Consider the following 16319-nt stretch of genomic DNA (forward strand, 5'->3'; position numbering starts at 1 on the left):
GTGATGAGGAGCTGGTGTGGTTACAGCACTGGTGTACTCCTTAGTTGGTCATAGAGACTGGAATGTGATTTGTTTCCTCTTGCTTGTTCCTTCAGCACAAATCCCATGTTGATAGAACTAGTCCCACTTCTGCTGTTGCATCCCAGCTGATGGGGTTTAGAGCTGTTCCTTCCTTCAGTCTGACTTCTCTCAAGAGGTCAGTAGAGAGGTCAGACACACTTCCTCCTTGTTACAGTTCTCTCTTCCCTCCTCCCTTTCTGGTTATTCAGTAGAAAAAGGAAGAGCAGTGTTATTTCCCTTGATACAACTGATACAACTTGATACAACTTGATACAACTTGATACAAGTTTGAAAGACCTATCCTGATACAAGTCATTAAAAAAGAATAAGCAAGTTGCTTCTATTTTTTTTTAATTTTTATTTTATTTATTTTGCATAGCTTTGCTCAGAGAACTCCTGCCTAGAGATTCTGCTTACTGGTAGGCACAGTTTGTTCTCAGAAAAAACAATCTGTTTTCTCCTTATTTACAAACCTTTTCTTTTAGCTCGATATTCACAGTTACCTTCATGTCATCTTCGGGTTATTTGACATTTATTTATAATTTCCTAATTATCATGAGCTTTAAAGCTTCACTCCCCACCTTTTCCCAAGGATGCCATTCTGTCTGATCAGATACTGTATTCCTTCCAGGTAGCAGCAGGTCTCCACAGTAGCAGTCATACCAGAATTTTTGTTCCTTACCCATTAAAACACAGGTTAACTTTGTTCCTAATTTTCTACTTTTTCTGGGATGCTAAAGAATTTTTCTGTGTATCCCATTGTGCTAATAACCTGTAAGGAATATATCTTCATTGCTAAGTCATACACATGGGTTATGATAGATAATCTTTTATAGGTCAGGCAAAGAATGGAGTAAAGAGTTGTCTTAAATCAGCAAAAGTCATCCTTGGGGTACTTTTCTTCTGATAGTTTATTGCAGTTGAGTTACATTATCTGCTTCTGGGAACCTGCAGGGTTGTCTGTAAAAACAGTCAAAGCTCCTTAGGTTTGACATGGTCATTCTTGTTTCTGTAGTTGAGCTTTGTTGCTGGAATATGGTTATATCAGTCTTGTTTTGAGTTACTGTTTTTATGGATTTGAGGCTCCAGGTAATCCAGTAACTGATCCCAGGCTCTGAATAAAGGGCAGCTCCTGTCCTAGAGTAATTGAAGTGACACATAAACACAATTCACTTGCAAGTATGAAACAAAAAATGTTATTCTTAAAATGCAGTTTCTGTTTTGAAACATTACTTTTAAAATATTTCACCAGCAGCTGGAATTAGGGTGGTTTTGTATTATATAAACAAGATAATCTTTGATTTTAAATTAACTTTACACTTCTCTGTATTTAATGAAAATTTATTATATTTACTCATTCTCATCTATATGAAGGCCTAGTTTCTCTAATACTTTTTTTGAAAGTTCTTTAAACAGTATTATATTCACAACTGGCCAGAATTATTATTGTTGCATCTACAGCTACGTTCACGTTTATTGACAGTTTGGGGGTTTATTCTGTTCAATATGTTCTCAATTTACTCTCTTCAAAAAATAGTTTTTCATATGCTGTCAGAGTTGAATAATACGAAAAATAATAGAATTGATTTTCATTATGCTGGTTTATATCATGTATCTACTTGATGCAGTCCCTGCAGACCATCTGCCATGTTGTAGGAGATGGTGATTTGTCACCTTTCCACAAACATCAGGGACATCTGTTCTGGGTTACAGCTTTCTGTGTAGTCTGTAGCTGAGATCTGAGTTCCTCTGGAGCCTTTGGGAGAAATGAAGATTGTAGGACACTTCTGCTGTTACCTCTTTCTTCTGGGAGAGGAGACAGCCACAGTTTAAGCACAATTTTCTCCTTTCTTTCTTCAGTTGCAAGATAAATGGCCCTTCACCCTCTTCCCATCCTTTTTTTATTTGGCCAAGTTATTGCACAACAAACAGTTGCAAAAGTGCTTAAGAGTACCCAGATGTGCTTGGATGAGGGAACTGAAATACATTCAACTTCCATCCTCTGCTTTTCCAAAATGACTTTGACAAAAAGTATTTCAGAAGTTGCATGGAAATTGTTTGTCTCCTGCTTAAAGGAAAAATCCTGCAACAACATGCAGTTATCTGTTTGAATAGGACCAGTTTTGTTCTGAAATGCAGGACTTTCTCTTGATCTCTCAGGTGCTTTATAAATGCTGTGGTCTGACAGTCACAATGTCTTTAAGTCAGACATGCCATGGTACCTTTCACAGGAATACTCAATATTTGACTTACAGATGTTTTATCTGTTGTCAGCACTTCAACAGGAAAACCTTTATGATGATGTTGTAGTTAATTGTTGCATGAGGTCTGTTTTAACAAATCATTAAGAAGAAAAGTCGTGCTTTGTTCTTTGTGTAAAGCCAACCTTTCCCAACCTTGAATGTTATGACCTTTACACAGTAATAGTCCAAATTAATTCAAGTTTGGATGTCAATATTTCCTTCCATGTTTCCTTTCCATTTATCTTGTACACATTTGTAAATCCATCAGGAAATTAGACTGTCTGTTCTTGATAGAGTTTAAATCTGAACACACAAGAGGACATGACATTAATTGCTCTCATCTAGGTAGAAGAGGAGTTCTTCAGAGTAATTTCATATCTCTGTAATAGTATACATTTAAAATGGAAAAATGTAGAAATGCCAGAAAATAGGCTTAACTGAGGAATAATTGAAAGCAGGAGTGGAAGGTGGAGCACAAATTAAAGTGTGTCTGAAAGGCTCTGAGACAGATGGAGAGACTGTCTGAGTCTGGACTGAGAACACAAATATCTTTAAAAAAACCATGAAAAACATGGCTCAGGGGAAAGAAGGTTGAAATAAACAGCTGACAATGGATGCTCTCTTCACATTGTCCATCTAACAGTGCTGCCATGGACCCAGACATAATTGGCTGTTTCTGCTTAACAGATGTCCAGAACATCTTTGGAGAAACCTTTGTTTCCACAGTGTTCTTCAGTGGAAAAGGGCCCTCAATTACTTGGGGCAGTCCAACCCATGGAAGAGTCTTTTGTCTCATGTTGCAAACCTCAGTAACCTGAGACCACGTTATTTCATGTTCAGAGTTTAACATGGAAAAAAGATCCAGCTAGTTTGAAGTTGTACTTGTGAAGTGAGTTACTGCCCTGTATAGATGACAGGTATCTTCATGAGATAAATCAAAACTTTGTTTCCTCAACCCAGTGGTGTAACACAAATGGACTTAACACCTTTTGGGAATGGTAGCTATGTGGATGTTCTCCTTGAGTTGCACATAGCAGTAGAATACAGTATCTTTCATAACAGTAAATAGTAGTGTCTTTTTATCTCTGGAAAGAACCTACTTGAATTATGCTCTTGATTACTATGTCAGTGCTGTTTTCACAATCTCTTCCAATTGTGGGAGGTTGTTCCTCATAATGAAATTTCAATTCTTAATTGAAATTCCCAATGAGTTACAGTGTAATTAGAGGCTGTATTAGAAATTACTTTCAGATTATCTCAGAAGTCCCTATCATAATATTGAACTCTTGCATATACTTCAGGTTCTGCAAGCTAAAGGGATGAGTGCTGGAAAAGGTGTAGCTGAAGAGCTCTAGTGTGGACAGAATCATTGCATCTAAGAATGCACATTGCTAACCAAATAAATCTATTTTTTGTTGCCTTTTAGGTTGTCAAGATATTGCAGATGAATTTAGAGCACAAGAAATTGATGGACAAGCTCTCCTTTTGTTGAAGGAGGATCACCTAATGAGTGCAATGAATATTAAGCTTGGACCTGCATTGAAAATCTGTGCACGTATCAATTCCTTGAAGGAATCCTAGGAGGTGAACATGAAGGTTTAAACAACAGTTTCTCAGTGACAGAACTGACAGTAATATGCCAACATCTTCACTGTGGCATGAGTGTTACTGTGATGTTTTGTTAAATTGATGGGGTTTTCCCCACATAAAGACTTAAAAACGTTCCTTTGATTATACCGAGTAGTCCTCTGTAGTTTCCAACAACTAATAGGTTCATGGTAAAGCCTGAGTAATACTTTGAGTTGAAGTTTTTCATGTAAAAACATGGAGTGAAATACGCTGTGATAGGTTAAATATTCCCCATCATGTACTTCATCTTATGAGTTTAAGGTTAACACCCCAGCCCCCACCCCAATCTAAACACCTTTTAGATTGTGTTGCTGTAATCTGAAAGATTTTTTTCCCACATACAGCAGTGTTTGGACTGAACTGACAGAAGTGTCCACAGGCCCTGTGGAAGCACTAGTACCAGTAAAATGCTATGCATTTAGTTGTGCTCTCTGAGTTTCTTTTAGTCTTGAGCTAATTGTTTGTAAGGGGTAGGTTGGCAGCTGGCTTACCCTCATCTCTGCCACTATAGTATTTTCTTGAAGTCTGTAAAATACTATAAACCTTATAGATGTCTCATCAAAATCCTCATGATCAGGCTACTGACACTCCTGCCAGAGGTAACTGAAGCACATGTTACTTTACTCTTTGAATGCTGCTATGCACTAAGGGGGCATTAAGTGTTAGGTTTGTAGTTTCACATGCTGCTAGTTAAGCTAGACCAGCAGTTCTCAAGTGGGGGTTCAGAGTGGGCTCTGAGGAGGTGTGTGAGCCCTCAGGGTTCAGGTTCCCAAATGCCCAGGTGTGAGGGTCTGAATGCTGCAGCCAGAAACAGTGTTGAGACAAGTTACTGTAGAGGCTGGAGGTAGAGAAGGGACACCATAGCTCAGATGTTCTTTTAACTGATACCTCTTCTGCCATGTCTTTCCCTGTAGTGCATTCCCATTGGCCCACTGGAAGCTCCCAAGCACCTTTGTTTGTCCCCTGGCCGGTGTGAGCTGGGCTTGCAGGAGTCTGAGGAAGGAGCACAGGGCATTGCTCCATGAGGCCCCCTCAGAGCTCGGTGTAGGAGCAGCTGCTGCTGGCACGAGGGAGCCCAGAGCTGTGGGTCAGCAGAAGGAATGCCAACACTTGGCAGCTCTAGGAAAAATCTCCAGGGGCCCTGCTTTGTCCCTCTGGCAGGAGATTTTGTCTTGGATGCTGCAGACTTAGGCAGTGGGATTTTAGAGTCTCCCACCATCTTCCTTTTCACACTCTTTGTGGAACAAACACGTGTTTCCCCAGTTTCTGATGCTCTTGGGAGCTGCCTGAGCTCTGAGGCAGCAGCACCTTCTTGGCCTTTGCTTCTCCATCACCTGTGCACGGATGTTCATGGATGTATTTTGTACCTTCTGTGCCCTCCCTTTTGCAGCTCCACTCCCCTTGTGTACAGACCTGGATCCCTAAACTCTTGTGTAGGGAAAGAAGGGTACGTGTGCTGGTAGTTGTTGTGTATATTTGAATTAAATATGTGTACGTGTCTGCAAATAATGTATTTTGTATTTTATGCAAATTAATGCATTATATGTGATTGTGTAAGGAGGTATTCGGGAGGACTGTAAAGTATTCCTGCAAAAAGAGGAACTGACCTGAAGTTTGAGAACTGCTGCCCTAGATCAAAAGGAGTCAATGCACATACACTGGCTGAAAGGCAGGTTTGTGTATTATTATGTATAATATTTAACTGATGACTTTAAAGAGTAAATTGGGATTACAGAAAAATTACTTTGTTTCCACTAACAGACTTTCTATCCTTATCTTCTGGAGATCAACATTAGAATAATTGTTTTTAATTACAACTGTTTGAGCTTACTAATAGCAGATATTATCAATATTTTTATTAACCACTGAAGCTCCAAGTTAGGACAACCCATTGCTGTTACACATTGGTATGTGGTGAGAGCCCTTGTCCAAATGTCACCAAAGGCTTTAGAGAAGGAATTGATGCCTGGGTTTATTTTGGAGGGAAGTTGCTAAGCACTTTCTAATTTGTTTTTTCTGTCTTCGATTACTGTTGTAAAATAAACTTCTTAGTTGAAGGTCCAACATTTGGCAATGTTAATCTGAAAGATGTTCAAATGATGGAGACAGTGTGTTCCCATTTGTAGCATTTTTGTAAGATACACAGTGTAGCATATCTGTAACATATGTTCTAAAGGATATGTTCTGTTTTGATGAGCTAATTGAAGACTAAAGATATCTTAGATATTTATCCTTTGGCTTTTGTCTAAAAGTTTTATTATTTTTATACAGAAAGTTCACTGGCTAATTTTTAATCTGTCTTCTGATTGTACTGTTCTTAGGCAATGTAAAAAGTAGGGCTACGTAAGTGTGGTTTGATAATGGCTTAAGGCATATTAGAAAACGTGGACTTAGGAGTCTTATTTAGACCTGCAGTTAATCAGTGTTACATGCATGAGAATTTCATGGCTGTTTTAATTTTGCTTTATTAGGCAGCTTTCAGGGGAGCTCCTCCAGCTTGTGTTTGTCCAAGTCACTGCCAGGTGCCAGGAGCTCAGAGCAGACCCCAGAAAGGCACATCTGTTCCTGTTCTTCTGGTGCGTGACATTCCCTGTGGGTTTGGGAGAGCCACAGATAGTGAGTTGTGCTTTAAATATTCTTGAATGCAGCAGCTAAGAATGTGGGCCTTCTGCAGATTGGAAGTTTTTTCTCCCTCGCTTATTTTGGTATTTAACTGGAACTTAAAAGCAGACACAGCTGTACCAACCTGGTAGAACTGCACTCCTGTGGGAGTGTTTGCCAGCATAGCTGTGTCAATAAAATCAGATTTAAAAAAAAAAAAAGGCACACTTGTATGTGAAAATAGGCTGGAAAATTTCCAAGTGCAACTGAAGACTACTTCAGAAGCTTTTGAATATACTCAAAAAAGCAATGTAATACTTAGACTAATAGTCCTCCAGAACCATTTTACATACCAACCACTTGCTGCTGTTCAGACAGGTGAGGTTTTCCCAGGCTTATACTACCATTTCCCATGGCTTTTCCACACATTAGGCTGGACCCCCTTGCAAAAGAGGAAGTATTGCAGGTTTTAATTGACTGGTTTTTAGCACTTGCTCCCACTGGATGTATCTACAAGAAATCCTTTCAATTAGCTTTATTTCCTGGGGTTTTGCTTTCTATATTCAGACTTCTGCTGTTGTGGGCTACATCTCACCATAATCCCTGCAGTATTTCAATTCCTATGGGAAGAAATGCCGGATGTTGTGGGATCTTTGCTCAGAAGGGAGGTATTTTGCATGGCTTTTTCCCTTCCTTTTTCTTGAGTAGTCCCCATCCTGCCCTACTCCTGAATGCAAACTGCAGCATTAGCTCAGGGCAAACCCTTTTACAGGGCACTGGGCTGAATGTGGCTGTCAAGGTTTCATCCAGTAGAATTAGAATTATTACACCTGTGTCTGCTTCAGGGCTTATTTGGGGTTTTAAGGAAATACACAGGAACAATCAAAATGGGTGCTCAGCCTCCCCTGCTTCATCTGGCTCACAACACTGAGCTTTGCAGCAGGAGCAGGGAACTCTGGTGAGGAAGCTTGGCCACTTTGTCCTGGATCACCAGAGACTGTTTGAAGGGTTTTTAGACAGACAGTTTTGTAAATCCCTTCTTTACCCATTAATCCATCATATTTTTTCCAGAAATAAAGTTCTTGACGGAGGGTAAAACCTTTGCTAGATTTTTGTCCGTGAGATATCTTAAATGGAAGGTTTATGTCCTACAAACATCCATTTCCTCACTTCTTTCCTGTGAAAATATTTTTTTTTACCCCCTAACTTCTTTTTGGACAAATCACAGGTAGTAATCCAGCCTTTTGGATAGAAAGATGGAGTCTACCCTAAGTGCAGATGTGGCAGCAAGAGGAAAGGAATAGGATAAACCCAAGTATTTTGAGCAGGTCTGTGACAGCTGTAAGGAAACATTAGGAAAAGTGTGGGTTGAATGGAAGTTTCTCATGAGACTGGGCTGGGTGTAGTGTGTCACTGCCTGGCATGCCAGCTAAAACTTATGCCTATTCCAGGTGACTGTTCTCATTTTAATATCACAGTATCATTGCAGGAACTTCCAGCTCAACAGCTTAACAGATTTCTTACACACTGACAAATGTAGAGCTCTGAGGGATCAGAGAATTCGGTGACACCTGTTTTAGGAGTCCCGGTTTTGCAAATAATTAGACATCCACATAATTTATAACATGAGTAGTTCTGATTCTGTTGAGACTATTCAAGTTCATTCAAACTAAGCATGTATAAAAAAGCTTGCAGGGTTATTTTCTCACCAGTATTGCATAGAGATGTCCTGTTAGCATATATTTAGAAATATAGTTGTTATCATTAACCAAACTTCTACTCATCGATTGTTCCAGGCTGCAGATAATGACTCTGCAAAAGAATCAATCTAGGATACTTTTTTTAATGTTCAACTTAATTAGTTTGTTAGAGATGGAGACAAACTAACATTTCAGAGTATTTTGTTTTCAATACATTGTTTCTGTTCAATGCTGAGTGGAACAGGTATGAGCAGAGCTATAAATGAGTAATTTCAATGTAAGTTGCTCCTAGTGAATTAATTTTCAAGTCATTCTTGCTCAGTGGGCTGCAGTTTGAGACAGGAAATACTGTGAGGAGAAAGAAATTTAAACTCAATTAATGCTTAGCTCATTTAAGATAACCCTAAATTAGGTTAATTTTAAAAGAATTTGCCTTTAGTCTTGAGAATTTATTTAGACCTGATTGGTTCTATGTATTTACATCCCCTGGGTGGCTTTACAAATACCGACATTTAAAAAAGAGGTGGTGATTATGGGCCAGACAAGTGCCAGCTGTGTCCTGCTTTATCCCCTGGGTCTCGTGGTCAGCACTTTCACATGTGCTCAAGGCCCCACCTTAAGCTGTGTAGGTTTGTGTAACCTCAGCGTTAAAACCCACACACACCTGCTCATTCCCTTGAAGGTTGTGTGCAGTATTTACTGATCTCTTACAGTGATGTAGAAGGCAAAAAAGCAAAAGTTCAAAGTCGTGAATATGTTTTTCGTTGCAGTTATATAGGAAGCTCATATTCCAGCTTTTGTAGCTGTGGATCTAACTTTTCCAGAGCACTGTTCTGGGAGTCAGTGTTGTGAACAGATTTCAAGTTAAAAAATGTTAAATTTCCAGCATATATTCCTTCTAAATTATCCAAAATAACTCTGTACAGCAAGGAGCTACACAAAAGAGACTTAAAAAGATTTTTCCTCTTCAAATAATTATAACTTGAGCACAATTGTACATTCATAGAATATTGATCGTAAATAATGTTCAAGTGCAATACATAACACTTAAGGAGCATTCTAATTGTGTTTTAAAAGCACTGCATTGGTTCATAGGGTTGTTGAGAGGCTTGTAGTGTTGTTCCTAGTCCTAAATGAGGGTATGTGTGCTGATTATGGGATTAGGCTCCAAGCAGAGATGTAATCAATTCCTGAGGTGTATCTGCCCTGTGGATGAAGCCCAGGCAGCCTGTGGGAAGGCTCGTGTTGTCCTCCACTACCTTGTCAGGATATTCCCATCCTCTGGCAGCCTTTTGTGAAGTCATTTTTTGGAAAGAACAATAAGATATTCTGCACACTCAACTTCATTTTTAAGTAGTCTTTGTGTCACAGAGTGAGCAAACCAGTACTGATCAGGAAAGGTGTAAAGATGAAGGGTTTTATCATTGAGTGCCAAATACTCAGAGTTGAAAAGACACAGAATATCTCATTAAAATCAGTGTTGATTTGTAAGACATTCTTTATGTGAGGAAAGTACAGAAGTTTCTCATTAAGGGTTAACACTTCAGCTGCTCTTACCATTAATATCAAATAATCCTATAAGAATTAAAGGCTGTAAAGTGTGTGAAATGTGTAAGGCTGATGTGCAGAGGAGATGCAGCAGTGGTTGTCTGCAGTTCTTTTATTTCAGGTATTACCACCATCCTGGCATAGTTTCTGTCCTTCCTGGCAGTGAAACTGTCACCCTGTTCTAGAGAGGAACATGGTCCAGGGCTGCATGGCTGGATCCAGGGATCGGTGTTGGGACTGCCCAGAGGCACCAGGTGTAAAAGAAAATGCACAGAGGAAAAGCCATAATTGCTAGGAAGGCAATAAATAGGATGGAGATCACTGCACAACTGGTATCTCCCTCCATGAATAACAAGGATGGAAGTGGGCTTACAAAGAGAGTTACCATGAATATGTTTTAAAATACTTACTCAGGCTCAGCCACCCCGGTGGATGCTACGTGGAGAGCTGCAGTGCCACTGCTGCCACAACAGCCTAAAGGCTGATGCTCTTTGGCACTTTCCCCTAAAAGTATGGAAGAATAAATTTAACAGTAACAGCAATCCATTAATGTTTGTTTTGGCTGCATGTTGTGGATTCCCTGTGGAAAAAAAATAATAGAATTTTAAAAACTTCAAATGGCTTTAGGAGCACTGCAGCAGCTCTGGTAATTCTGCCATGTTGTGTGACCTTTAATTAGGGGTTGGGCAGCTGAACCACACTGATAAATAAAACACCTCAACAGCCTCACCCAGCTTGTTGCAGTTCCAGTTCTGTGTATGTTTGTGAATCAGAAGCATGAGACCATGCAAAACACACCTGAAATGGACTGGAAAATAACTTTGCCTTCATCTGGTGTTAAATTAATTTTAAATGAGGATTTTCCCCCTGCCTGCCTAGTCTGTAGGAATTAGTTATTTCATGATCTTCTGAAATGCCTGGTGCATTACTGTATTTGAGGTATTTGCTGGTTTTTAAATGGAATTAGGTTTTGTAAATATTTTGTCAGCCCCATTTCAGTGGGTGTCCAGTTTATATAAAACCTGAAGAAATGCTGTGTCAAAACCTTGTGTTTAGCCATGGTTTATCCTATAGCATCTCCTGCACTAACTGACAGCAATTGCAGTTTGAGAGAGCAGGGAGTGATTGCTTAAGGTTATTTTTCCAGTTAGCATTGTATGTGCTTTCCCACTTTTAACATGGAAGTAGGATTTCCTCCAAGTACGTTTTCCAGCAGAAAAAAATGAAATAATTTGTGGTGCCAAACACTTCAAAATATGTTGCTAAGTGTTGCCTCCTCTTATTGCACTAGTTTTAAAATTCAGTTTTTGATCACTTACTGTCCTTTTGATGGCCTTTTTAACAGATCTTCCCCCCAAACCACTTTCTACTCCTGAAAAATGCTTGTGTCCTTTTGATTACATCATGGAAACCTCAAAGGAATTTACCCCAGACTGTGGGTGAAAGAAGCACTATGTGGGGTGAAGTAATAAAAGAAAATAATCAGACTTTAATATGTTTCAGAAATGTAAGATTAATTTATGATTCAGATGTGATTGTGTATTCTTATGGAGTGAAATATTGGAATATTCTTTTATAAGAAAATTTAGCCCACATAGTGTTAAATTCTGCAGTTAAATCTATCTCTATAATTGATATATAATAATGTAAATTATAACCCAAAATTTAAATTTTACAGTGGAAGAGCACACAGTGAATTATGTAGAAGTATGATCTTCACTTTGTGAGTCATTTTTAAGAAGCACTTTCCTATTACCAACTAGCATGTGAATGAATTTTAGATTCTCTCATTTGTTATGATCTGTAGAAGTGAAACTTCTTTAATCTGTCTGTTAATGGGTAAATCCATCCTACAAATGCTGAAACAAAGCACCTTATACTATGCTGCTTAAACTTGCTTGTAATTGCACCTTTTGTTATCTGCAGAGTTTTCTTAATGAGTATTCTTGTGTGAAATCATTGTTCCCTGTGGGTCTGGGGGAATGATTAACCAACCTACAGCATCATTTAGTTTCTCTTCCAATACAACATTGTATTGTGAGTTCAGTGCTTCAGAAATAAATGCTACTTTCATTTGTCTGCTTTGGTTGCGTATCATTTATTTCTCTTCTACAAAATTAAACCAAGTCCTTTATAAAACTGTAAGAATTTGGAAATTAAGAGTATTTTTGCTCGAAGCCTGACTAATTCTTTCCCTACCATAGTCACCCTTCATATTTAACTATTTTAAAGTAATTTTGACTTCAAAATAAACTGTATTTTAATTTAAGCCATTCTTTAGCCTTGGGCATGTATTTATATGTAGCAATTAACCTTGTTGCTTAGATCTCTGACTGTAGTAATTTAATTTTTAATATGTACTTATACATTACAGGAGCAGCAGCAAAGAAACAGCGAAGCTTCAGCACCTCTCCTGTGGCTGTGGAAGTTGCACATCTTGCACTGTTTTTGTACCATGTAAAGTTTCTATTTCTGTAGGAGCTGTAGCTTTACATTAACTAAAAAAATTTATTTCTTGTTAGACAACAACCCTTAACTTCAATCAAGCTGACACAAAGCCAGACTTTACAAGAAAATACACTTCAAAAAAATCACAGAAGTTGTTTGAACTTAAGGTCAGCACCTGTATGTAGCTCCAGCCTTGAAGACTTTATTGCATTTTGTACTGTAAAACCTGAGATCATTCCATGTAAAGGAAATGTAAAATTCTGTCATAAACATGAGGTTTAACAGAAAACTTGGCTTATATAAGCAGTGGTCTTTTAAACACGTAATCTGAAGTTGAATCCCGTGAACTGACAGTGCTTGCAGTGCACTGGGACCAGTGTCCCACACTCCAGTGCAACATTCACTACAACACTGGACTTTTTTCCATGGATTGTAGCTCTGGAGCTGTTTCCTTGTGTTGTCTGTAAGGACCCAGCCACAGAACCTCAGCGCCCACACTTATTGCAGCCTTTCCAGCCAGCAGCTCATTAACAGATGACAATCACCACACCCGGCTCATCAGCTGCCTCTGTGTTTTCATTGTCAAACGGCACAAAGCAGAATTTCCAGCTGACAAACGGGTCTGAGCTCCACGTCCCCTCTGCCAGCTCGACCTCGTGGCACCGGCACCAGAACACGGCTGCCAGGAGGAAGCTGTTGATGAAGTACAGCCAGGGCACGTTCATGTCCACGTAGGCCGGAATCCACACTCCCAGGAACACAACCAGGACCTGGAGAACAACTAAAGGTGCCCAAGTGCCAAGAAAACAGATGAGGAGTCTGCTCAGGAGCTGCCACTTACAGCAGGTGGTGGCGTTGGACGTGTAGGAGAACATCAAAGCAGGCTGACTGGAGATGGAGACGAACCTGGCAGACAGCAGGGTGGTCACCACCTCCTTCCAGCGAGCCAGGAGAGCAGTGCCCAGGAGCAGCACCATGGCACACGAGACTGAGTAGCTCTGCAGGCTGGCAGAGACAGGGCACTGGTAAGGAGAGACACTCTTCTGAATTTCCAGCTCTTCATAGACAGCGGGAACTTTCAGAATACAAAAAAACCCTGAAATCCATATAACCACCACAGCGAACACGTACAGTAATTTCTGGCCTCTTTTAGAGAACTGGGATGTCTGGGAGACAGTTGTGTAATAGTCCAGAGCAGCCATGAGGTACACGGGGTAGTGCAGAATCCCACAGGTGAGAGATGTGATCTGGGTGAGGAGGCAGATGTGGTACTTGGTGAACCGCATCCCCCAGAGCGCAAAGTCCTCAAAATAGAAAATGAAACAGAAGATCAGCAGCAGCGTGAGATCAAGAAGTGCCACTGAAATGCAAAAGTATCCCATAAAACTGGCTTTCACGTTTTTTGGCTTAACTTGCAACATGAAGAAATCAAGGAAGACTTTTCCGAGCATGATCAGGAGCAACACGCAGCTGGTTTCAAGAGTTTGGTTGCCGTGGGTGCAGTGGTACTGACCAGAACCATTTTCACAGAGTCTTGCAGCCATCCTCCAGTGGTGAAAACAGCAAAGACAAGTGTCACAGGGCACAGTGCTTCATCTCTGAAAAGGAAAAAGTTAAAAAAAATTTATTTCTTGGTACCTCTACCAGTTAGTTAATTCTCCATCATAGCAAGTACCCAATTTACTCTGAGTTTTCCAGGCTCCTTAATTAAGAGTAAATAACTTCACTAACACATCATTAAATTGCCAACAAGTGTTTAAATTTTATGTTCTTCAAATTACGTTTTTGAGAGTTACAAGGTCAACACTCAAAGTTACAAAGACATAAGTTACTTTTCTAGTTGCTGTGCCAAGGAAAGGTTTAGGAAATAAGGGTGACTGTGCTCCTTTCCTTTAGAAAGCAAAGAGATCTTTCTGCGCATCTGGGCCAAGGGATGGAGGTTCAGAGCTCCTACACATTTTGAAGAAATTAGACAATTACAGAAACTGTACACGAGATATCGCAGTGTGGCCTCACAGTTCATGATGCTCATAGAACCTGTGAGAAACTGAGACTGCTGAAGTGTCCTGAAAGCAGAAAAAGCATCAGTGCAGCCTATCCTTTTCCAAAGTCCTGGAACTCTGAGGCAATCCAAAACACACAGGCTTCATTAGTGACTGGGCTTTTTGGTTCACCTTTAAGCAATGTGAGTGCTACAATGACAGACACCTCAGAAGAGCTGGTTTTCCCTTCAGACTTCCATAGGTTTCCTTATGATAACTCTTTTCTTTGTGTTAATTCCTAAGGAAAATGAACACAGGATGGCTTCATGTAGATCAGCAAGACAAATTAGACAAAGCTTTCCATGCTTTCTTCTCTTTCCTTGAAGAAGCAGGATGGCATCAGTGATCTCAGCGAGAGCAGAGAAGAGCCGAAGTAAAGAGGAGTTGCCTCTCTAGGCTCTCTGTTCTGGATTTAAACAGACACCTGTGTTTTCTCACCCACTTGCCAGTCATTGAACACTGGAGTTAGTGCACGTTTGAGTTCGGGTGTCCTGAAAAGCAGAGTTGGAGCAGCTAGAAGTCCTTGGCAGCACAGCTTGAGAAGTATCAACAGATACACAGATACGTGTTTACAAGCCTACCTGGGCTCAGCGCTTCACCCTTTATCGGCTCAAGTACATCCTCTAGCACCTGATACGTCTCACAAGAACGACTTAATTCCGTCCATGTTTCGTCTTCACGTACTGGACGCTGCGCTCCTGTCCGCGGAAAAGGAAACCTGCACGGGAACAGGGTCCCGCTCGGTAAGTGTATAATAATAATAACAATAACTTATATATTGTAACGCAGAATCACCATCCAGGCTGTGCGGACCCGGCTGCGGGCACAACCCGCACCCTGCGCACGGAGGGACCGGCGCTGCCCGCGTCTCCTCCCGGGCGCTGCCCCCGGCCCTCCCGGCGGGATCCTGCTGCTCTCCGCAGGGACAGGGAGGGAGGGAGGCGGCCGGGGGGCTCCGAGGGGCTGCTCCTGCTCCCCACGCCCGGCCCCGGCACCCACCTGCGGCCGCCGCTCCTGCCCCGCGCCATCGCCTCCTCCCCGGCGGGGACCGGGCGGGACGGGGCGGGACGGGGCGGGATCGTGTCCAGGGAAACGTAACACAACACACATCACACATCTAACAGATAACATACAGCACAACACAACTGCCCTGAGGAACAGGTTCCGTGCGTTGTGTCTGATCCCCCGGCCGAGGGAGACGAAGCGCCCCGGGTACCTCAGCGCCATAGGGCTCCCAGATCCTTATGGATGTGGCAGAGAAACGCTTTGAGTTCTAAACGTGTTATGTGCGTGTGGGGGGAAAGGCGATGGCGGGAGGTGAGGGCGCTTCAGCGGGAGCCCTCCGAACCCTCGGGACTTGGCCGCATGGCAGGGAGCACAGGATGCTCCCTTTGGGAAGCCCTGAGTCCACACAGTGGGTGTTGTTTGATGTATCCAAGTGTACGAAAGTGTCAAGTGGCTGGGAGGACTTTCTCTGAAAGCAACTAACTCTCTGGAATTAAATTCAGATATAAGTAAAGATTTTTTTCCCTCTTTTTATTTTCCCTTTCTCCTTCCATGGTTCATCTGAAGGATTAAATAACTTCACAGGGAGAAAAAAAAGTGATCAGTACTGTGAAAAACGTGAGAGCTTCAAGTAATCTCCAGCAGCATTCACACTGGCAATAGTTACTTGTCCAAACCATTTTTCCCAGGATTGTTGCACAAATTGGAGTATAATAAGAAGCTGTTTACACCTGAAAGGGTATTGCACCTTCCGAACACTCAGTCCACCCACAAGTATCTGAAGGCTGATGCCTTCAAGAGTAGTTTTCTTCTTCTTAGTTCTAACCCAAGGCAAAGCAGTGAAAGTGATTTTCCCAGTGGGAGCTAATGAACCGTTTGGATGCTTCTGTTGGATGTTTTGGTTTGTCTGTGTTCGTGTCTGTCTTTATGACAGCAGAAAATACTGTACTGGCCTGTGTGGGGAGATGCTTGGATGGTGGAAATGAGCAACCAGGAGGGGACAGGGACAGTTTAGATATATTTTTCTGCTGATAAAAATCCCA

General features: G+C 41.1%; 2 protein-coding genes across 6 annotated transcripts in view; one reads left to right on the forward strand and one right to left on the reverse strand.

Annotated features, from left to right (window-relative positions):
* Positions 1 to 12361, forward strand: part of PHC3 (polyhomeotic homolog 3) — a 30804-nt gene extending 18443 nt beyond the window's left edge. For 4 of the 5 annotated variants that reach the window (XR_003534614.1, XR_003534615.1, XR_003534616.1 and 1 more), the window contains 2 exons: positions 3730 to 5605; positions 6404 to 11860. Coding sequence is in view for 1 of the 5 variants with exons in the window: in XM_027685473.1 (XP_027541274.1) it covers positions 3730 to 3884 (155 nt within the window). In the remaining 4 variants the exon portion in view is untranslated. Of the gene's footprint in view, positions 1 to 3729; positions 5606 to 6403; positions 11861 to 12303 lie in introns of those variants that run through there. The other variant, XM_027685473.1, reaches the window with a different exon arrangement.
* GPR160 (G protein-coupled receptor 160) lies at positions 12270 to 15310 on the reverse strand. The gene is made up of 3 exons (XM_027685475.1): positions 15271 to 15310; positions 14853 to 14989; positions 12270 to 13827 (listed from the first exon to the last, which is right to left on the reverse strand). The coding sequence occupies exon 3, from the start codon at positions 13771 to 13773 to the stop codon at positions 12757 to 12759; it is 1017 nt and encodes a 338-aa protein (XP_027541276.1). The 5' UTR covers positions 13774 to 13827; positions 14853 to 14989; positions 15271 to 15310; the 3' UTR covers positions 12270 to 12756.
* Positions 15311 to 16319: the final 1009 nt, after the last annotated feature.

Source organism: Neopelma chrysocephalum, unplaced genomic scaffold (assembly GCF_003984885.1).
Source record: "Neopelma chrysocephalum unplaced genomic scaffold, ASM398488v2 Primary Assembly neopelma1_69, whole genome shotgun sequence".
Lineage (NCBI taxonomy): Eukaryota > Metazoa > Chordata > Aves > Passeriformes > Pipridae > Neopelma > Neopelma chrysocephalum.

What these genes read in the sequence shown, in the direction of transcription:
- GPR160 (XM_027685475.1), bottom strand. Translation starts at nt 13,773, where the DNA reads ATGGCTGCAAGACTCTGTGAAAATGGTTCTGGTCAGTACCACTGCACC.